Raw genomic sequence first — 23,730 nt, 5'->3', positions numbered from 1 at the left:
CATGTAATTTGGATCAGGCAACACTGAAGTTAAACATTCAATATCACATTTACCCACCTCTGAAAATAGAAAGCCAAGGACCAGAAATCAAGTAGAAAAATTAAACTGTTATCACCATAATATAAACAGTAGATCAGCTTTCATTTCCAGCAGTTGCAATTACACTACTATGTCAACCTCACAAGAAATTTCTATCACCTGAACAGTTCTGTTCACTTACTCTGATTAATCAACAGCTCCCAAATTGAATTTTTTTAGCCCTCCTTTTCTACAACTTCCAGCTTCATCTAAGTCACAGTTTTGTCTTTATCTAACCTGATAAACATTTTCCATCACTATCACAGGAACCCAGAAAAGAAATATAGCCAGGCTCTGAAAGAAGAGCAGAGGAAAGAAACAATGCAAGTGACAACCACGAGTATGGAAGAGTCAAAACTTTTCAAAATACACAAAACAGCACCAAGGAAATACAACCAATTATTTGCTCTGCCTGCTAAGGGCACTGCAGGTTCAGCTTTCACATCCCAGCCATTGATGGGTGCATCAGCCTCCACTCCCTTTGCAGGAAATTGCACTCCTGTTTGAAGCCGTGCAGAGAGGAGAAGCACAACACCTGAAACACAGGAGCACCTCAGCCCTCGCTGCTACATTTCCTGCTGGATGAGGGTGGAACACAGGAGCTTCCCTGCTCTGACCAAGTAGACTTGTGTACAGCTGCACATCTTCACTGGATAGGGAGAAGGCATAATAAAAGCATGGCAATATGCATTACTTCACTTAATAAATATACATACATATCAAGTGCTGACAAGAATTTCAAGCAGTGAACTTTGCATCATTTTCCTAGAACAAGCAAGGTAAGAGAATTGAAAGTTACAGAAAAGCAGATTTTTTGGATAAAGACAACCTTTCCCAGCCAAAAAAAGTTAACCTGTATGTGCTTTAGATTGCTAGCAAAAGTTACAACTGTTTGTATTTGTCTCACTGAATATTATCTGTATTTTCTTCAAGAGCAGCTACCAGAAAAGTGTTTCTCATGAACACATTCGGAAAGCACGAGTTCTGTTGTTATCACTATAAATTAAGAGAGGTGGCAGAGAGCATTTTCTCTCAAGTGGCTCTGTTTGTTTCTTCACTGCTTACAGCTGTAAAGCTGGGATCAAAAAGCCAGAAGGGAAACACTAAAGCTATTCAGGAGATATGACTGCTGTAAGGAGAACACATGGTTAGCTCTTGTGCAGTCACTGAAATTTGATTGCTGAGGATAGCAAAGTAATTAAAAAACTATCAGGTAGTCTTAAATTCAGAGTGATCTAAAGTGAGGTAAGGATTGTCACAGCAGCTGCAGCACCACTGGAAAAGGACAAGCATCCAGCATCATCACACAGTCAGGGCCGAACAGCTCTGCTGTGAGACTGGCTGAGCTCCTGGATCAGTCCCAGGAACACAGCCTGATCCATGGGGCACACAAAAAGAAGAGATGTAAAGCCTGTTTATCAGAGCTTGTACTCAAAGAACGCCTTTCACTAAGAACATGAGCATACTTTACAGCCCAGAACCATTCACACATGCTAGAAACACTTCTATCTCTGCAGGGAACTCCAACATCTCCTCTACCAACATTGTTACTCCTGTTACTATTCTAGAACAGGATTGAGAAAATGGGCCACAGGCTGAACAGGGCAGGGGCTGTATTAAGGTGTTGTGTTATAACAAAATAGGTCACATTTATCCTGTGCCATTTGAATCTCCTGCCAGCAAAAGCAGACTGCATTCACTGCACACTTTCAAGTCTCATCCAAACACTGAATCAGCACACAGCAAGAACAGAGATCATGACCCCAGGAACAGCTCCAGGGCCCCACCATGCAGTAGAGCAGCAGCAGCCACCTGAACTGGTGCACATTTGGGGCACCACACTCAGCTGGCATCTCAGAAACCTCACCTACATCTGCCAGGCAGCTTTGTCACCAGCATCATGCAAGAATATTTCATCAACATTCCCCAAAGTTCTTCCTTTGATAACCCATCACATTTTTCCTTCCTTAGCATTTAGTGGCAAGAAAATAGTTTAGTTCAAGACTGAAGCCTCCAGCAATTTGCAAAGCATTCTTTCAATATTGTTAAACTATTTACTACCTATAAAAACTGTTACACACACATCTAACTGTTAGTTCACTGCACTGTTTTCTAAAATGGCTTTGGATTGATGAAAATGTGTATAATAAAATCAAAAAACACATCCTTTAAAATGTCAGCCCAGAGTAAGGGGGAAAAAAAGACAGGATAATATAAGAGATGATGGAAACTTTTGAGAAAACAGAAAAACACAACACACATTTTCACATGAGTTTGAGAAGGATTAGTAAATCTGAATATATATATATATTTTTTTAAAGAAAATAACTTAGTTTAAAAATCAAAATGTCATAAAAATTTAGCAATGTCAGAATACATCCTTAAAGAAGAAAATCATTCTAAATATCACGCTTTTCTACCACTTTCCTCAGCACTCAGAAAACACACAGATTTTCCTGTAGGCTGAGACAACTGCAAGAGACATAAATGAGATATATTTGTGTGTTAACATGTCTTAACCATCAAAGTCTAAAAATCACATATTACAATTCTCTAATTGTTTATACTCTATGATCTTTATACCATTACACCCTTTGGACATAACTTTTGAGAAAAAAAATCCAAACAATGAAACTTAATAATCCAGTAAGAGACACTTCATCCTTACACCAACCCTTTAATGGTTTAATGCAACCTTGTTAGTTCAGGATTAGGAACAATAAAATGAGAATGCATTAATTATGAGGTTTTTAATGAAACAAATATTATTTCACTATTCAAATCTGAAAATTGTGACTTTATAAAAAGCAACAATCCTGACCATAAGGTTTAAATAATTTGCTTCTGATTAAGAAGAGCAGGTAACTACATCCTATATATTAATCTCAATGATTTCTTCTGAATGAAAGCAATTTTTCCCCTGTGTCATCCCACTGCAGATGTCAATCTCTCTACAAAAGTCAGCCCAATATCAGACTTGCTGCAGCAGTGACAGACTTGGTATATGAGTTCATTACTTTTCAAACACTGGGGACACACACAGCATTGGTGGGGGTGGGTACAGAGATCAACAATACTTCCATGATTACAAAAATAAATTCTTTCTTACCTTGGTTGCAGGTTTTTCCAGTGTATCCTGGGTGGCACTTACACTTGTTTGGCCCAATGCATTCACCATGTTTGCACCCTGGCTGGCATATAGCTGCAAACAGAGGAATACTCATTATCTTTCTACTCCAGTCACAGCTGACAGTGAAATGTCTTTGAAACTATTGAATAGTTCAATAATTTGAATATTTGAATTATTTCAAATTACTTTGAAATATACAGCAACTACCTAACAAATACAAGTACTGTCTATGTCATAAGCAGAAAATAAATACAGAACTCCAAGAAATAACAGAAAGGCATTTTTGGCGCCTCTCTCAATATGACACAAAATTCATAAAACAAACTTTCAAAGCTTCAATGACAAATTAAAAAAGCATTGTTTTTGAAGAAATATAAGAATTCATGCACAAATATATTTTTGCTGATGTAGGATTAGCCAACAGGAATATTTTCTTGTGTAACTGAAAAACATTTGACAGATTGAAATTTTAAACAGCATTTCTAAGTCTTTTGCATTAGAAATGTTTTTCTATTATTAAACCTACTTTTTAAACCTACTGGAAAAATGCAGTATTTACTATGCTCTAAGATGCTGTTTATCATTATATGACAAAATGCAGATACACAATCCTGCTGAGCTCTCTGCTAAAGTAAGATAGACACAAAATAGACAGAAATCAGATGGTGGCATAACTTGAAGACCCTGTAACCAGGATTTATCTGTTTACGCCAGCTTAAGCTTCATTTTATAAAGTAACAGTATCATTTGGAATTTGCAAGTAACTAACCAGATCCAGATGCAATATTAATCCGACAACAACAGGCTGTATCATAAAACTGGATGTATCAAGGACATAATTTAACAGAAATCTCCCAGAATGCACTCAAAAAATGTAATTTGCCTTCTAGCCAAGCTGTTTAACACGGTTAAATTAAACAAAATTTTTTAAAAAAACAAGATATTTAGTTTGGTTGTGGAAGAACCATCCAAGTATTTCTCTGAGGTTCTGAAAATCTCCATAAGATTCAAAGCATCCAGAACTAGAAATTCCCACAAATATATCCAGAGAAGTAACTGTTAGCATAGGAGGAGCTTGCTCCAGTTTTAGGACTGCCTTTATTTAGGACTGCTTCAGGACTCCCATTATTATCAGGCATTTTTTTTGTTTAAGTGTAGTGTATACATAATTAGGGATATATCCTGAGACCATAAAACCTTCTTTTAAATCTACAGCTCTGCTCCTGATGGATCTTCCTAGTATGATGGTGAAGTCCCTTTCCACACAACTTTTTAAGATACTTTTAAGAAGTATCTTAAAAGGCAACAGAAATGCAAGATCTTTGTTAATTTTTTTTCCCCTAACAAACAGTGTCTGGAAACAAATAAATGAGATTCATATTTAGAAACACCTCTCAATGGTAGTGTAAGGAAGAGGAGCTGCTCAGACTACTAAAAGGGTATAGACTACTAAAAGTAAGGACTACTTCAGGAAGTCTGTCCTTGGGTAATGGACAGGTCTGACTGAAGAGCATCTGATCCACCATGAGACACTTCTAGAACATTGTACTGGGAAACACTCACTGCTTTTTTAATCACTACAGCCATAAACAGGAAAAAAGGATCTCCTTTGTTAAGAGTAATCATAGAGATTTTTGTCTTCCTGGCATCACAGACCCAGGTCTAATCAGAGGTGATGGTGGCAAACTGAGAACTATGAAGACAACTTAATAACTTCAAAGCAACCAGGGAAAAACAGAAGTTGCAATTTAAACTACAGTAGAGAAAAAGAAATTACTATAAATATGCTTTGGAAACTTGCTTGAATTTTCAACGGCACTTTAAAGATCTGTATTGCGAAGTGGGATACACTTATTTAAATCAGTTCTTTTTAAGAAACAAGAAGTATCATGGGATCACTTTGTGTAAAGTATAACTGTTCAGTAACTGTTAGAAGAACCTGTGGCAACTTTAGTTTTAGCTGAATTTTTTATGCCTTGGTCCCTCCCTCAACTGCAGAGATTGTACATTAGCAGCAGCTCAGATAGAGAAAAAAAATCTCATACTTGAAGACAAAAATCTATATTATTTCAAGGAAAGCTTTCAAATGACTAGCAAACCACTGTCCATAAAGTCAGTCATCATAAAACACTGGGGGTTTTGCACATTAAGTGGGTATCTGGAAACATCTGTTTGCTGCCAAACACAGTTCTTGAGGAAAACCTTTTTATTAAAGGACATTCTATGAACTTGGGCTACTTCACCATTTCAAATCTTATTTAGACACAGCTGAAATTCAATAAAATATTAAAACTGAAGAATTTCTATATACAGGAAAAAAATGCTTTGCAGTAAGCTTAACAACATCTGTAGCTCAGCCAACACCACAGAGAAATCTGATGGCATTTCCTACGAGGAATCAAGCCACACACAGGATAAAACTTGTGCATCTTCCAATTAACTTTATCAGGGCTCTGCAAGGTGCTCAGGAATAAACAATCAGATGGTTCAGCCAAGTCTGCATGCCTGGCTGGGGTCCCTACTGAGCCCTACCAGAATGACCAGGCCCAGAGGGGTGGGTGAGCTCCAGCTCTGCCATCTCCATCATGAAAATCCTTATTCAAAGCAGAAGCTGCCCATACAAGGCAGTAAATCCACTCACTGATCTCTATTTGAACACTGGCAACAACCAGATGCAGGTACAAAAATAAGCTTAAGCCAGACTTTCAGCATTTCTTTTAATAGCAGACAATTATTTCAGCTGTTTGGCATGAGTCAGAGCACACACTACATGTGCTGATGTGACTGGGTCCTTTAATTCTCCACTCTTCTTGTTTTCCTCCAAAGCTCCAGATACAACAGAACAGAATACTTCAGTCACTCCATTCACACACAGACAAATGGAGTGTCTGCATTTTTTTGAAAACAAGTATACTCACAAGTAATGGAGAAAAAAAGTCTCCCAATTACTACTTGTTGCCTCTTGAGAATTTAAGAATTCCTCCACAACCAATAAACCATCATTTCCTTCCAAGTGACCCACATTTACAATGACTGAAATAACCCATGTCCCTGGATTTTAGCCTGTTATGCAACACTTGCTTCCCTACTAGGAAAGAAGGAAACGTAGACAGAAAGGTTACTCCAAGTTGAGAAAGTCACTCTTTTATGAACATAGGGCAGTGAAATCCAGAGGGGTCTGAAAAGGACTGCCAAAACTCAGTAAAAACTTTCTACTTTTTATATTAGTAACTTTTGTAAACAAAAGTTAAAATTATGCTGGCATAGACAAGTGCCACTCAAAATGAGACTGCTAATTTACTGTTGAACCAGTATCAAAGAAGACCTACCACATCCAAGGATTACTCTCTGAAAGCTGTTAAGCTGAACTCCCATTGGGTAGGAATGTGGATTGACATGGACAGAAAAAAAATCCTAAGCACAGCAATTGTCATCTTTAGTCAAGTCTTGCTTTTTTATCTGTGACACAGAATAAACTATAACTAAACTTTCCTTTTCACTTTATTGACCAATTCATTCAAGAGGTAATCAGCAAAAAAAAAAAAAAAATCTCTGGTGTCATGATTATTCACTTCAGTTGGATAATTTTAAATGCTTTTTTCTTGGGTCAGATGTGAAGATTTACTCTCAGTTCCCATTAACTTCAAGGAGGTATCCTAGGGCCTTTTATTTGGCCATAAATGTGAGTACCTATTTTCAAGGTTGGCAAGAACTACCATTTCCCCCAAAAAATAAGGTGACAAATACCACATTTTAAGTCTCACTTAAACTTCAGGACAAATTAAACTTCCTGTAAAAATAACACGAGGAATTGAAATGTGAATAAGTGGTTTGGGTTTATGATGTGTTGTTTGATTTTTTCTTTTTCTCAAGTGTGGAAGAGTGGAAGAAAGAATTTCTGGTGAAGTGCACATGCTGCTAGCATGCATTATGCTCGTGAAAAAGCCAGAAGCCACCAATCTTCTGAGCCACTGCTTGCTGTTGGTATTATCCAAGCATTACTCAACCATTCTGAATTATTATTTTTAATTGTTGCACAAATACAACAAATGAAAAACACATTCAACAACTTCATTATGGGTCTGTAATGCTGAGGGATGTTTTGATTTGATCTGTGTTTTCTCAATGCACACAGTTCTGTCACAACTGCTTTGGAAGTGCACCTCAGACTCTGTCAGATCACCCGCATAAGCTGCCCACTTTTGAGGGCATGGGTGACTACCACATGCTGTCCCCTCTATTCCTTCTCTTCTAGAATTTTAACATTAATGATCTCTTTATTGACTACCAAACACTGTTTGGTGGAGTCCTTACCAGAAGATTGCACTGCCTGGTTCCTACCTGACTAATTCCTCTTCATTTGCAGCCAGCAATGGAAATCCCTCAGCTTTCTTAATGGACTATTCCTAACAATTAAAATTCCCTTTGGTCTTCTAACACTCCTAGCTATGTTTTTCATTAAAACAGCATTGGGTATGACTCTTACATTCTTTTTCTCTGCTTTGCCTCCCAGTTTCTGAACTTCTTTTTCATCTCTCTGAAGCCTTAAATTATGCACAGAAATACCTGCATCTGAAACAAACTAAGCTAACCATCTGCCCGAATGGCCTTGTTTCTGCCCTCTCTTCCTGAGTAACATACAGCCCCTATTTATTCTGACTCCAGATCCCAGCTCCTTAAAATTCAATTTGCCCAGGCACAGCAATTAATTTGTGCAGCAGCCCAGAAATGATTACACAGTGTATTCAGCTTCACAAAACTTCATTGGATCCTCTTACACTGCTGATTGCAGAACACATTTTCCACCTTCGGATCCTTTCTTACATTCTCCACAGTGCCAGTTTTCTAACAACACCTGCATATAGGTGAAAGAAGCTTTCCTCTAGGCTGTCTCCTCCACCTGAACCTGGGTGCCTTCCTCCTGTGATGCTCACAGACCACAACACCAAGCTCCATAATACTTCTCTCCCTCAGAGTCAGCTGCAGCTCACATCTCTCTCTCTGTTTACTTTTTGCAATTCTTTATAAATTATGCAATCAATTAAACATGCTCAGGAAAATGAAACTACCTTATTCACAGTAATTTTGATCTAGGATCCCAAGGGGATGAGCTAATTTATAAAATAAATCATTGTAGATCTTTCAGAGATGCATATTTCTTTTTTGTTCAACTATATACTTCAATTACTCACAACTGTAAGAGAATGCATAAAGCTTATCCCACCTCAAAGTTACTAGAAGGTGGTAAAAACACATCATACCCATAACTCACATTAGGGAATTGCTTCTGAAAAAGTGCTTGCTTCCCAAGTAAGTGAATTAATAGTCACAGAATATATCTCTGCAGAGATTAATAAGCCTGACTAGGACAACTGGGTATTAATTTTCAGATAATTTCATCTGCACAACACTTCCTAATCTATTTTTTGAGGGAAGATAATAAATGTCCTTGACCAGCTTCTGTAACTAGAAACTGTCAATAACATCAGACAAAACGGTAATATCTAATGCCTGAATATTTTTCCAGAAATGATTTGCCCTTTTTTGTGACATTCATGCTGTCAAAATGTTCATACATTTTATCTGAAACATACATTCCATTAAGTAAGTGGCTCCTTATTTTTCATGCACAACTCTAACACTTACCCGAGTAAATCAGTTACTCAATTTGCACTTTTGATTCTGGTAACAGCACATTAACTTGACAAACTGCAACCAGTGTGGGCCATTCACTGCAGTGAATTCTTGCCTTGAATATGACTGCTGCCAAATGTGTCTCTAAACCACACAGACAAATCCAGACTCTGACTTATGAATGCCTTGATATTCAGAACAACACTACAGAGCATGCATAACTTTAGCATGGGTAACACTGAAATCAATAGGATTTAATGAAGTCAGTAGAAGTTGATCTAATGTTTATACACTTAAGTACTCTTTCTTAAAAATCAGCAGAAATCTGATCTAACACACGCAAAATTAGAAAAGCAAGAAATATTTCATGCTTTGTCAAGCTTCGTGTTTGCATTTCAAGTGGTTCACTAAAACTGCCTGAAGAATGGTGCTTATCATCTCAAACGCCTGTTTGTTGCCTGAATTCTTCTATGTGTTCACAGAATTCCAACAGGTAGAAATGGGATAGCATGAGTGTCTCTGTGTGGTGACAGAAGACCAACTGGGTCCTACTGATATTTTGTTTATTCGAATATAAAACATCCACTGGCTTCAGCAGTGTAACTTCTGTATCACAGTAACAATGCTGATTTCACAGAGATGAATGGCTGACTGCTTTGCTCCTTCCTGTCTGAGACTCATGCCTCTCCCACCGGGAGTGCAAAAAGAATCACAGAATCTCTAGGTTGGAAGATAGCTTCAATATCATGGAGTCCAACCCCTGCCCCAACACCTCAACTAAACCATGGCACTGGATGCCACATCCAGTCTTTTGTTAAACACATCCAGGGATGGTGACTCCACCACTTCCCCAAGCAGACCACTCCAGTACTTTATCACTCTTTCTGTGAAAACTTTCTCCTAATATCCAACCTATATTTCCCTTGGCACAGCTTAAGGCTGTGTCCTCTCGTTCTGTCAGCGCTGCCTGGAGAAAGAGACCAACCCCACCTGACACAGCCACCTCTCAGGGAGCTGCAGAGAGCGACAAGGTCACCTCTGAGTCTCCTTTTCTCCAGGCTAAACACCCCCAGCTCCCTCAGTTGCTCCTCACAGGGTCTGTGCTCCAAGCCCCTCTCCAGCCTCGCTGCCTCCTCCGGATGCGCTCCAGCATCTCAATGTCCTTCCCAAACTGAGGGGCCAGAACCGGACACAGCACTCGAGGTGTGGCCTCACCAGTGCCCAGCACAGGGGAAGAGTGACCTCCCTGCTCCTGCTGGCCACACTATCCCTGGCACAGCCCAGGACACCCTTGGCCTCCCTGGCCACCAGGGCACTCTGCTGGCTCATGTCCAGCTGGCTGCCAACCAGCACCCCCAGGTCCCTTTCTGCCTGGCACTGTCCAGCCACACCGTCCCCAGCCTATAATGCTGCAGGGGGTTGTTGTGGCCAAAATGCAGGACTCGGCACTTGGACATGTTAAACTTCATCCCATTGGATTCCACCCATCCATCCATCCAACCTCTCCAGGTCTCTCTGCAGAGCCCTCCTACCTTCCAACAGATCGACACACACTCCCAGCTTAGTGTCAGCCCCAAATTACTAATGAAAGACTCAATCCCCTCATCCACATCATCAATGAAGATATTGAACAGAACTGGCCCCAGCACAGACCCCTGAGGGACACCACTGGTGACAGGCCCCCAGCTGGATGCAGCACCATGCCCCACCACTCTCTGGGCCCAGCCATCCAGCCAGTTCTGAACCAGCGAAGAGTGCTCCTGTCCAAGCCAGGGGCTGCAGCTTTTCCAGGAGTGTGCTGTAGGAGACAGTGCCAGAGGCCCTGCTGAAGTCCAACCAGACAACATCCACAGCCTTTCCTGCATCCACCAGGAGGGTCACCTGCTCATACAAGGAGACCAGGTTGGTCAAACACAACCCATCCCTCCTAGAGCCCTGCTGGCTGGGTCTGACACCCTGGCCATCCTGCAAGTGCTGTGTGATGACTCTCAGTATAAACTGTTCCAGAACCTTACCAGGTACTGAGGTCAGGCTGACAGGCCTGTGATTACCAGGATCCTCCTTCCCACCCTTTTTGTGAACTGGTCACATTGGCCAGCTTCCAGTCCTCTGGAACCTCCCCAGTGGGCCAGGAACAAACAAGACACATCAGTTCCTAAGCAGCAGCAGACTACAGCCCTGGGTACCAATGTAAACTATGTTGATTTCATTTTGCCAGGTTCTACACTGCTGGAGACCAAGGGCTGTAAAGTTTCCATGTTCTGGGAAGGAGAACCTGTAGTGGAAGTGCAAAGCAGGCAGTGGGGGGCAATAAGTGCCTCAGCCATTCCAAAATAGCCTCTCACTGCACATGATTCAATGCCATGAAAGCAAATTAGGCCTCCTAGATCTGACAGCTTGTAAATGCATTGCTGGTAGTACAAACAACTTGAAGAAATGGAAAAATACTGCACAGGGCTTGAGGGTAAAATAAAGGAGTGAAAAGGGAAAAAGTGTCATATTTTAGAAAATAAGTATATCATTGTACAGGTGTCTAGGATAAAATAGCCCTGTTAATTTCTTTCCCTCCTCATCTTCCCCAAATCAAATGCTTAAAAAATGAAAAACAACAAAAAATTACCTTCTTGTCACATATTAAAATTTTCATGTAAACTTATGACTTCAAGGCCATAACTCCAAGTCATAAATTTGCCAAAATTATTTCAAGAAATATGTTCAGCTAACCTTTGGGCTGGCACCTTAGGCTGGCTATTCTCTGCCTTAAGACGTAGAACGCTGCAAAACAAATCCAAAAGAGAAATTCCAGCTTTTTTTTTTTTTTTTTTTTTTCTCTGTAAGGAGGATGGACTTGGCTGTGGTTTTTATCAACTTGTTACATTCCTGGAGAATTACATACATTCAACATTCAGAGCTTTTCTGAAATAAAAAAAAATTCTAGTACACATTTAAAAATGGAAATATTCTACATCAGTATCTCTTTATGAGATTTAACAAACACATTCTGATACATAAGAGTAATTAAATATAATGATGTGATGCTATTCTTATTCAATCAACTAAGGAACTACACTTTGTCAAACTTCATACAGTAAGTAGTTGTAAAAATTCCCACGTTTCATGGTTCAGGTTCAACATTTCCATCAACAGAGCACAAATGCTTTTCTTAAAGACACAGTATCCTTTCATTTAAGTGTGAGTATATATTTTTAGTTTAACACTGTCTCCACAGCTCAAACACAAAGGCCTAGCATCTGGATGCTAATTTGAGAGCAATTAAAATTACACCCATTTATATGTATCTGAACATCTGCAACCAATAAACATGTTGGCACACAAATTTACTGGTAATTTTTATAACATTTAAAAATGTAATGTCATCTAAATGAAAAGTAATACTTACTTTAAAAGAAACCTTTTCAGCTCTTGCTACCACATGAAACAAGATATGCTACAAAACTTAAATAAGATGAAAACACAGATATATGTTTCAGGCTATTTGAAATAAATTTATTTGCCTATAAATTTAATGTTAGCAGCATGGCTTGTTAGGCTACACAGCCTTGTGATAGCAGGCTGGGACTTGAGCAACAGCAGCTCTTTGTATTTTAAGTAGTGTGTGACCAACACTTCAGGCTTTTCTATGATTGCAACTTATACTTGTTTAAATTGGTTTTAACTAGGAAGTCCCTTAGCCTTGGTTACAGTGAAAGAAAGCTCCTCAGGTTGTTGCTGGGCTTTCAGAGAAGATGCAATTACGAATGTACTACAGTTGCAATTGTCAAATTGATTACTGATGACATTTCCTTAGAAAAAAGCAGGCTGCAAAACTACTAATCTACATATGAAGTGCATGAGGAATACAGTAGGGAAATGGAAAAGGATACTGTATCTTTAACACAGTCAAGTCATGCTTTAAAGGCATAAAGGATCTAAACTGAGAAAAAAAAATTGAATAAAAATAGCAAAACCTCATTTTTATTCTTGAATAGCAGTGTAAAGCAGTATTGCAATTCTGCATAAAATGCCTTTGCTTTGAAAGGTACCAGGGATGCACAAAAACATTAGTCATTTTATAGGAAGCAGACATGCTCCATATCAGTATTTATTAAACACTGTCAACACAAAGCATTAATTCAGACTGTGATCCTGCAACCCCAAATTCAGTAGCAAAACTCTTACTGACTTTAGGGATGTTTCTTTTAGTGGATCAGCCTCCTAGAAACCCTTATTTTCACAGGTCATTATTGACAAAATCATGGTTTTATTTTGTGCATCTTGGACTATACAGAATTGCCATTTCCACTGAAAGCAATGCTACATGCAGGAAACAGAAATCCTAAGCTGCCCATGGCCTCTTCTCCCATTGATGTGTTGGATGATTTATATGGGTAAATCATCTTCAAGTTCATTTTTACCAATACAAAATCTCCTTCTAGGCATCAATGAGAGCACAGACACTGCTTCCTCCCCCTCCCACCACCTCACACCCCTGTAAGAGATTGCACAGAACAGGTACACAGCCTTTGAGCTCATCAGGACAGCAGCAGCAGCACAGACACTGCAAGAGCCTTCCCAAGGGTTGTGAGAAGGCAGCAGCATGCACAGTTCCCAGCAAAGCACTCAGCTATGCCTGCATCTGCTATACATCAACTTGTACAAGCTCCTCTCTCTTGCAAGTGCTCTTTAGAACTTCCTGAAATCATATGCTTTCTACCAGGTTTGGCTGAATCTAAATGCCAGCCTGACACCCTTCAATTAACACTTCTTTAACGCTGCTAACCTAAGGGGAGGTGTAAACTGATGGTTTGACTTTATACATCCTTGACTGTTCTGTCCCTAGGCCTTTAATTGTGGTGGAAAACTACTTTGTTGACCTACTCTGGGTTTGCTTCCCAGGTACAAAACACTCAAACCTCAGCATGAGGAGATAACCAGATGGAGTTACAACCAATGGGCTCTCTTAAAGAGCACACTCATCTTCACCACCTCTTCTGGAGACAGACTGCATGGATATTCTTACTGTTTAAGGAGAATTACACATAGAAATGGGTGAAGTCATCAAATATCACTGCTTACCAAACCCACGTTCAGTTAAATTTAATTTCTGTTAAACATCTTTTGTTGGTCAAACTTTCCATCCGTCAGACAAAATCTGCTGACTCCAACAGTCACATAGACTCCAGTCAGCAGAGGGTCAGACAGTAGATCTGCATTTGTTTATAGAAGCTGCAGATGTGGTCTTCTCTTCTGTATCTATCTATATTAACACAGCAAAAGGAACCATTTTTGCCATCAGCTCCAGCAAAGGAGTTGTCCAAACTGTAATGCAGAATGAGAATCCAAGCAACTTCCTATTGCTTTTCTTCTAAAACTCCTGAACTTTTAAAATCTATGTTAAAATGTTATCTTTTTCCAGTTTTGTGCTGTTAAACTGCAGCTAAAATTCTGAAACAATCTTCACATCTGTAGTGTACCTTGACTACATATAACTGGTGTTATATGTAGTCAACTACAGACACACAGCCAAATCAACTACAGACACACAGCCAGGTTCAAAGCAGGTATATTTTGTTCATGAAAGACACACACAGAGACAGAAATTATTCTTATAGCTTCTGAAAGAACTATAGAGATATTTGTAAGCCAGCTAAAAAAGAGGCAGACGGACCATTAGTTTTAAGAACAGTTTTGAGAGAATCTAGATAGATGAGTGGCAAAAATACCCACAAGGATTTTTTTTGCATTTCTGCAAGATGTGTGCAAGGACCTATGTCCTGACTTGGTTGTCCCTGTGTCCTTTAAAATCCCTTGAATGGGCTCTGGGTTAGGACAACACATTCAGTACCACAGATGCTGTTGCCTTACAATGCAAAAGCATTTAGGAATTAAAAATGCACTATTGATACCTGCTTTCAGCAAAAATACTGTGTCACAGGAAGTCACCTCCCTTGCTCTGAGAAAAGAAATCTAGAAGCAACTCCTTCTACCCTCACTTTTACTTTGGCTCAGCTGCGTGCACAACAGTAAGACACAAACCAAGACAACAACAACCCTATTTTTACATATATTTCATCAGGTACTTTATCAACATACCATCTTTCAGAGAGGTAGGCTTTTGTGTGATTATTCCCACTTACAGCTATTACTCCCACTCCTGCTAATTAAAGTGCAACTAAATCCAGCAGGCTAGGCAACAACATGGGATTTTTGGACTAATTTCAAGTGGGATATTTAAGATCTAACTTTAGACCACTGATGCAGTGAGTTCCTCAGTGTAAAAATTCAACCCTATCAATGACATGGGCACTTCATGGGAGCACCAATAGTTGGTGTTTAAACATAATTTCTGTTGCTTACAATTTAGCCTTTCAATACACCAGGTTGAATTAACTAATCTTTTAAATACCAAATCAAAATGTAAGAAAAGCTACTTAGTTATGTTAATGATGGAAGATACGCACAGTTCTAAATCTGAGCCACTAAACAAGCATGGATGGACTTTCAATTTATAAGGACTAAGAAATGCCAATGAATTTGAGTTACATTTGTTCAGACCCTTTGAAAACACGCCCATATTTTTATCAATCTCAAAATGCATTTAGCTGCCTCAACATGGATCTCAATTGGGTATTCAAAACCCACAAGAAAGAAAAAAAAATCCAACCTGATTCAAAGTTCTTGATTCTTTCAGTTTGAAGGACAACTTCTAAGCACATTTACTGGAATTTGAAAGGGCATTTGGGAAGGGAATTGCTTGTCACTGCAGAGTGAATACTTTTACTGGCTGAGATGTTACAGCTGACACTGACAGACTCTGGAAGGAAGCTTACACACAAATCAGACCTACGTGCACAAGTCTTGGTTGGTGTAAAGAGGAGAGAGGATGTTGTAAAGAAAGAAGTGTAAATTAAAGGAGGGCCCTATTTCAACTTCTTCCTACATGTTTATAAGAGCAGAAGACAGCTGAGTTATGCTGAGTGGCGTTGCTAAGCAGCACTAAGCACGATTATGCTCCACATGCACTCCCTTGCCAATCAAAGGACATAAAAGGAATAACTTCACACTTCACAAAACCAAGTTTAACTAACACAGTTCAGTTTCCATTTGCAGCTCTCTGGATGGATTATGGATGGAAGATCAGGAGCATGGAGTCACCAAGCCTTAAGGCCTTAATGACACTCGTAAGCTGCACCACACTCCTGCTCTGCTAGAGCTGACATATCCAGGCTTAAGCATTTGTCACAACTAAACCACTACCTTAAATCACACTGCTGGTTTAAATAAACACATTTTTTTCTCAATAGCTGTGGGCAGAGGGCACACCCACACGTGCTTGGGGGAGCAGCTCAGCTGGACAGCAGAAAACATGTCCAGGTATATCAGTGACCATGTGCCCTTGGCTCATCACAGTTCAGAGGTCTCTGGACTATGACCACCCTATCATGTATCTGTGTGCCTGCTCCACTCTGGCTCCAGCATGTCTCAACCCTTACGTTTGTTGTCAGAAGGATAAATTTAGAGATAATTAGTGCTCGTGTGGTAAATTATGCATGAGTAAGCAGGTGAGAGTCCAAAGGTGCTGTAGCAGTTGCAGGCATACCAAAGATGGCTCAAGTTGGTTTGAAAAACAGCAGTTCCAACTCACTAATAAAGAGCTCAGCATTATTGCCTAAATATTTCAAGCTTCATTTTTGGACACATTTATAAATGTTGGGTCTCACTGCTAATTTTTAAGCCTGACTCTATACTTGTTTTCCTTGTGCAAAAAGAACTTCTACTAAAACACCAAAGAAAACGTACATCTAGTGGAGAAAGTCTGACATCTATCTATGCCACTCGTTTTGGGGACAGGGCTAAGAGCTTTACCTTTGACCAGAGAGAAAGCAGAAGAAATTATCACGTACTCGACTTTTTGGAAAAATTTCAGTGATATTCCTTTGTACAGTAAAATACCCAAGTTTTCTTTTGAGGCCAGGAATGTTGCCTTCTGTGCCAGGTTAATCCTACATACTGGGTGCCACATTCCCAAGGTGGAGAGTTGACTACAGATTTTCTATTTGGCTGCAAGCACTAGAGAGACTCATTTAGTGTAATCTCCTGCTTTGTGATATGTCTGGAATTTTCACCACCCGTAACTGGGGCAGAATTTCATGTTTTATTTTGCCAATAGTTTGTCTCCAGTTTAGAAGAGAGAAGGAGCTGCTGATGGTTTCAGTAATATTTTCACCTAAATATTTGAGACTCTTCTGACCCAGCAATTCAAAAAATTATCGGTGTGTAAGAAATAAAAAGAGGGAAAATGCTTTTTGACACCTAAGCGATAAATGTTTTCTTTTGAAAGTCTGGTCCCAAATACTGGAGATGATCCCAGCAAATACCTATCTACATGTATTCTAAGTGTGCATGGAGACAAATTTGTGGATAATGGACTAAAATGCAATGGAAGGAGGTGACAATTTACCTACCTTTAGCCTTAAGGAAAAGAAAAAAGCATTTATAGTATCTGGAAAAGCTAGCACTAAAAATTAACTTACTGACAGAATTCAAAGAACAACAAATAAATTATACCTTCTGTGTATTATTACTTTTGTCTCGTTTCCAATTTTTAATTATGAATCTTTTGATAGTATAAATTTATGCAACTTCTGTCTCCCAATATCATAAAAACACAAACTCAAATCAGATTTGGTAATAATGAGAAACTGACTTTCACCTAAACATAAACTGTAATTTATGGTCGCAATATGGAAGACAACTTGTCTAAGAAAAGTGACACAGTAGTCTGGACTATTTTGGTCTTTGTTTGGGTTTTTTTTTTAAACAAAGCAGTTATTTATATTTTCCAGTTGAGCCTTCATAGCCTCAAACATTTAAACACACAATGATTACCAAATAAAACTGCATCGCAAAAGGTGGACATAGATCCTATTGCCTCTGGAGTAACCTCAATCAAACTACTAAATAGTCTTCTTCCATCTTCATAAAATTCATACCAAGGAAAGGACTACTTGTTACTAGAGTCCTAAAAATCAAAATTGTTCATTGTATGGCCTGAGAGGTATCAACCTGAGAACTCTGCATCAAAGAAACAGTATCAGGGATGTTGTATTGCAGAAGTATTTTCCATAGTTTTTTACTAATCATCTTATATATCTATTAAACCTTATGGGCCTCTAACATACTTAGGAAGAGAGAAACCAGTCTTGCTGCTTACAGATTTGAACAAAACCTTTGCTGAGAGTTGCATTTCCAATGCCTTTCCTATCTTTTGCCAAATATTTGCCCTGCAGACTAGGAATTTACAGCATTTAATACCTGTTTTATTTTGAAAATGGCTTGACAGAAAATTTGCTCATCTGCATACGTTTGTGTCTAAATAAAAAAAAAATAAAATTAAAAAAGCTAAGGACCAGTGTTTATAGGCTTGCTCCTCCAAAAACTTCAGGATGTCCCTCATGTATGAGTGTTAAACACATGAGTAAGCATCCCCAGTATCAAAGGTTGTAATTTTAACAAGCTGAGGTCTCTATGTCACTCCTAACAATTTTAATTTTTACACAGTACTAGCTTCCTCCACAGAATTCCTACTGTAGATGTAGCTTATGATGAAGACTTATCTACTGGTTTATCCTGCAGTCATATCAAAGAGTCTAGATAGATGTGAAAATCTCAGAGATGTGTCTTTTCACGTGTGACCCAGTAAAAGGATGCTGTCAGGCAGATTTATTCCCTTAGTTTAGGTTTACTGAAAGAATACTTGAGCTTAATACTTAATTGGAACATTTCCATCAATGTTCTAAGTGAAATATCAGTAATTTTGGTTTCCTTCTTGGATGGAAATATGATCACCCTGCAGTGCCTGCAACACCACACAGTGTAGTTACAGCACGTCATAAGATCAGAGTACAAAACAAAGCAGAAACCAAAAAGAAATTTCCAAATTCTCATTGCCCTAATTCCACTTTACCTTATTTGACTGCAATCATTTTTAGCACTGTTAAAAACAGACAAAATTTTAACATGACAGCATCCTTCTAAGTCAGGCAGGCGCACACGTGCAAAAGCCTAGCCCTGCATGGTAAGGATGTGTGTGGACACGTGAAAGACACGACTAGGTGTGTACAAGCCTTCTCTACAAGTGACTAGAAGCCCCAGCAGCAGTGATACTCACGTTGGCACTGTCCCCAGGCCACCCGGGCCCAGCCCCAGCAGCAGTCAATTCTGCTTCCGAAGCGACACAGTCCTGCAGACGGCACCATTTGTCTGGGCCACCTGCACAAGACAGTTCAACAAAGTCTGGTGAAACATTTTAAATGTTCAAACCATCAAACATTTTAAAAGCTCAAATCACCCTAGGGTAAGAAAAAAAAAAAAAATTTACCAACCAACCAAAAAAACCCAAAGGACAAAGAACAGCAAAAACCTCTCCTGCAGAGGTATATATTTTTTTTAACTTTTTTTGAAGAGAGTAACTACTCTCAGCTCACCCTCACAGAGTATTAATTTCTATCATTAATACTCTGTTCACTTCAAAAAATGCAAACAACAATAGGTGAAGGGAGAAATTATAGTTTGGATAACAGAGCAAAGCCTGAAAAAGCTGACACGCTTTGCAGTATGCTCACTGCTGCCACTCCCAGGCTGGCACTGAACAGAAGTTCAGAAGTCTGAAACGGAACCTGTAGTATGGAATAAAGGCCACCATAAAGTTTAGGCTTTGTTTTCGTTCACAATATATGGCAAATTTTCTCACTGAAACATGAAAAGGGGGGAAAAAAAAGCTTCTTGGCCTGTTAAACAGAAATTAAATATAAAAGGTGCGCTGTAGTTTTCCCTTGTTCCAAGGAAAAGATACCACGGCCTCAAGCAGTTACAAACTATTGACACCAATCAGTAATGTCTTTAAAGGACAGGCTGAAATCCCGTGAGCGCTGCGTTTGAACAGATGCGATTAAAAACAAAGAGAATCCCTGGGGAGGGCGGGGGTCGCGCTGGCCGCTTGTCCCGCAGGGCGCAGTGCCCGCTCCCTGCAGCGCTGCCGGTCGCGACACCTGACACGACAGGACGGGGCACACGCGCCCCGAGCTTCGTGTCAGAACTTGAGCCGCGATCTACGCCGCTGTACGCTGGGAGTGCCTCCGGGCGTCAATAAACTAATTTTATCTGTACAGCACGCGATGCGCTTTGTTTTTAATTCTTGCCGGACGCGGCCCCGCCAGAGCAATGAACTTATCTCGTACCTAAGCCCGAGTTCGGCGGCGCTGGGCAGGGCGGGCGGCTGGGGTCGGCAGCGCCGTGCGGGAGCCCCGGCAGCGGCACCGGCGCCCCGCGCCTCCCTCCACCTGCGGCCCGCCCGGCCCGCACCGGGGAGCGCCTCACGCCTCCCGCCGAGGGCTCCGGCCGCCCCGCCTCGCCGGGAGCCAGTGCCAGGCGGGAGCCCCGGGACCTCCGCAGCGCCCCACATCGAAAAGGGGAGAGCCAGGGCTAGCTCCGCTCGCCCCGAGGGAACGCCGAGCTCGCCCTGCCCGGCCGGCCGCCTACGCTCTCCCCGCGCCTACCTTCTGTCAAATTCCCCGGCCGCCCCCAGCGAGAGGCAGGACGCCAGGAGCAGCCGCAGGGAGAGCTCCATGGCCGGCGGGGGCCCGGGCGGGCGGCGTGGCCGAGGCGCTCCCGCTGCCGGGCGGGCGGGGGTCCGGCTGCCGCCCAGGCCGGCCGCGCTGCCACAGCTCCGGGGCGGCGGCGAGCTCGGCACCCTCCCTTTCTCTCTCCCTCTCCCGGTCCCTGCCCGCCCGCCTGGCTGCCAGGCGGAGGAGGCGCGGCGCGGGGAGCGGCAGCGCCGCCCGACCCCGGCAGAGGCGCCCGCGGCCCGCCCGGGGCCGCCTCCCCTGCCAGGGGCACCTGGCGAGCGTGGGACACCTGGGGCGGCGGAGAGCCGCAACGAGCCCCAGCCGCTGCGGACAGCGAGGCACGAACCGGTCTGGGGGCACTGGGAAGGGTGGGCTTCCTTGTCATGAGTTTTTGTATCTCGAACTTCCTGAAGGAAGATGGTTACGCCCTCCTCTCGGCAAAGCTCCCGTCTAAAGGCAAGAAAGTTATGATTTGGCCTTCTTTTACCAACAAAACCTTCCCAACAACAAAGCTTCTTTTAAACACTTACAAGGTGGATGTGGTTTCTTCTGTCTCAAACACTCCTATTAATAGCTCTCAGGTGTGACATCAGGTGTCGAGCCCTTGTGCAGAAGAACAAGTGACAAGTTTAAGCACTAACCTCACAGCATGCGATGTGCTTGCACCACTACTGACAGCAATGACTGCATTTGTACTCACCACTAACATGTTAAAATACAGCCCTTATTTTTGTTTGGTTTCTATGAACTACAGCTTTGGGACTTAGCAAAGGACACTTCTAATAGCAGCCTGTCACCAGTTTAGGGTCAGAGTTGTTCTGAAATCTCTCTGATTACAGACAGCTGGGGTCAAGCACTGGGTCTGGGTTGCAGCATTTGTTTAAATTGTGCCCACATCAAGGCTAAAGCTCATCAGCTGTCCCTACAAGAGTCTGGCTGTAGCTTAGAAGCAGAAAACAAGGATTTTCTCTGGATTGTGCTATAACACAAAGCCAAACCCTTCAGAAAGCAGTTGTATGCCAACCACGACTTAAAGTTTCAGATTTCAGCTGGTAGTTCTTTGCAGAGCATTTTCCACCCTCAAAACACTTCACAGATAATTCAAGTTATACTGCACAAAGGTGGCCATTTTTTGTACAAGATACAGATTGTGCTAGTAAGCCTTCAAAAATTACACCTTTTCTCAGAATTATTTTAGCACTTTCTGCTCACATTTGAGCAGAAGACCCCCTCAAATGCTCCTTCCCCTCTTTTTTTCATCTTTTCGTGACCATACAATCCCCAAGATAAACTTTCTGTCCACAGGATCAGCCCAGAACTTTTCAGACACAGAGAAAAAACACTTTAGAAGCTAGAAGGGAATGATTCTGCAAGGTGCTTGTGCCTGTGCTCAGATAAAATGCAAGCCCTCCAGAGGACTCAGATACAAAAACTGCACTGAGGACCAAGCCTGGTTCCCTCCATTCACAGAAGAAGCTGACAGCCAAGCAGTGAATGCAGTGACACAGTGCTGTTTGGGGAAGACAGAAGAGCATCTGGCTTGTGTTAGATCCTTGCTGAAATACAGAGCTGATTGCCAGCTCTTGACTGATTGATAATTGTTTTCTTTCACTTGGATGTGTGATGTGGTGTAACAGACCATGCATAGTGAAATCACTGTCAAGATTTAATAGGCAAAAGGGGATACAACCTATTTGTGATAGACACAGGGATCTCTCTTTGGTAACAGCATCTGCATGTGCCTTTCCAACTTGTAGGGGGAAAAATGTACACAGATTACACCACTGCCAAGTCCAGGACAAGTGCCAAAAACAACATTTGAACATCATTCTGAATTAAGGTCTAGGGCAACCTGACACTTTCCCTCTCATGTCCGAAGGGACATGTCGTAAAATCAATTCCTTTAACGCAATGCTGCATAATGGTACTGAATGCACACACCAACTTTAAAGCACACACTATTCCTTTAAAGCATGTTCACTCACAGATGGCAGTAAGATCATTTAATCTCTCCAGACTGCACTGAGTATTTAAGACTTCCTCAGCAGCCTGTTTGGCTCTCTTGTATGTTAATACTAGCATGCTGGTCAGACATGGTGCCTGCTCTAATTAAGATTGTCTGCCCTTGGTTGACTTCTGCTGCCTTTACAATTTGTTTTGGAACATCAACCCAAAAAAACAGTTAACCAATCACTGAAAGATCACATATTACACTTCCATACCCATCAGTGGAACTGAACATTCACTCACTTATGAATTCATTTGTTTTGGCAATGGTTCACCATGACTAGTGGTGTTCTCCTAGCAGTTAAGACAGTTTCTCATATCCATGACAGTAGGATTACTGAGTGAGCTGTCAAAGAACCAGATCTCTTGATGAGTTAAAGGTGTGTTAAGTTGTGTGGGTATGCCTCAAGATACTCTATAGAAGCTGGAGATAGAGAAGTTGTTGGCAGTATAACAATAAAAAGCAGTTTTGTGCCTTATGTTTAATGAAGCAGTATGAAAGTCTGGCAAAATGCTGATGCCATGGGGTGGGCTGACCTGATGTCCGGCAAGACTTAACTAACAATAGAAGTCCAGCAGCTGTGCATCAAGCACTCAGATGATTGATTAGAACAAGTGTCCAAGCAGGTTTCTTTAAAGCTACTGGTTAGACACTTGGTTAAACATAACATGACAGTCAGGTTTTTAGCTGCAAATCAGCAACAGTGAAGCAGAAACACAGACAAAGATAGTATTTTGGATAGCTATGCTGCTATCCTTCTATATAAAAAGGCAAATCTCATAGGAAGGTGAATTTGACTGCAAAAGTGTTCATTTAATGCAAGCATAGTGATCCTTCCTGTTTTTTTTTTTTTACTCTTCTCCATTCCTCCATAATTATCTTTATGTCTTGTGCCAAAATAGCCACACTATTAGTCATGATCCTCATCCCAGGCTTCTAGTCTCAGAGGTATATTGAGCTCAGATTGAGACCCTTCTATGCAAATCAAGACCCTAAACTTGATAAGATACACTGTGTTGAAAGCAGAGGAAGAGTTGAAAATACTTGCAGCTGAAAAAGCTTGCATCTGACCATGCCATTAGCAAGCCCATTAGGTTCTGAATTATCTATAATTTCTGAGGGAATCAAGTCCCAGATACATATTCTATTGCTGTATCCTGCACCATAAGTGATGAAGGCATATCTGACTGCGCACAAATGCAAATCCTGGTGATAAGGCAGCAGAGAGTGAAGAAATGCTTTGAGAGAGGGGC

At 41.0% G+C, this 23,730-nt stretch overlaps 1 protein-coding gene across 4 annotated transcripts in view; it reads right to left on the bottom strand.

The window, feature by feature from the left end:
• The window catches only part of NPNT (nephronectin), a 49,626-nt gene extending 28,327 nt beyond the window's left edge, over positions 1–21,299 (bottom strand). For 2 of the 4 annotated variants that reach the window (XM_058803440.1, XM_058803442.1), the window contains exons 1-3: positions 20,401–20,605; positions 19,014–19,114; positions 3,188–3,280 (exon numbers count right to left, since the gene is read on the bottom strand). In XM_058803440.1, the coding sequence (XP_058659423.1) occupies positions 3,188–3,280; positions 19,014–19,114; positions 20,401–20,471 (265 nt within the window). In that variant the 5' untranslated portion in view covers positions 20,472–20,605. Of the gene's footprint in view, positions 1–3,187; positions 3,281–11,566; positions 11,618–19,013; positions 19,115–20,400; positions 20,606–20,999; positions 21,073–21,169 lie in introns of those variants that run through there. The other 2 variants (XM_058803441.1, XM_058803439.1) reach the window with 2 other exon arrangements.
• Between the last annotated feature and the right edge of the window lie 2,431 nt (positions 21,300–23,730).

The sequence above is a fragment of the Ammospiza caudacuta genome, chromosome 4 (genome assembly GCF_027887145.1).
Source record: "Ammospiza caudacuta isolate bAmmCau1 chromosome 4, bAmmCau1.pri, whole genome shotgun sequence".
In the NCBI taxonomy this organism is placed as follows: Eukaryota; Metazoa; Chordata; class Aves; order Passeriformes; family Passerellidae; genus Ammospiza; species Ammospiza caudacuta.
This window is presented reverse-complemented; position numbering and strand designations above follow the sequence as displayed.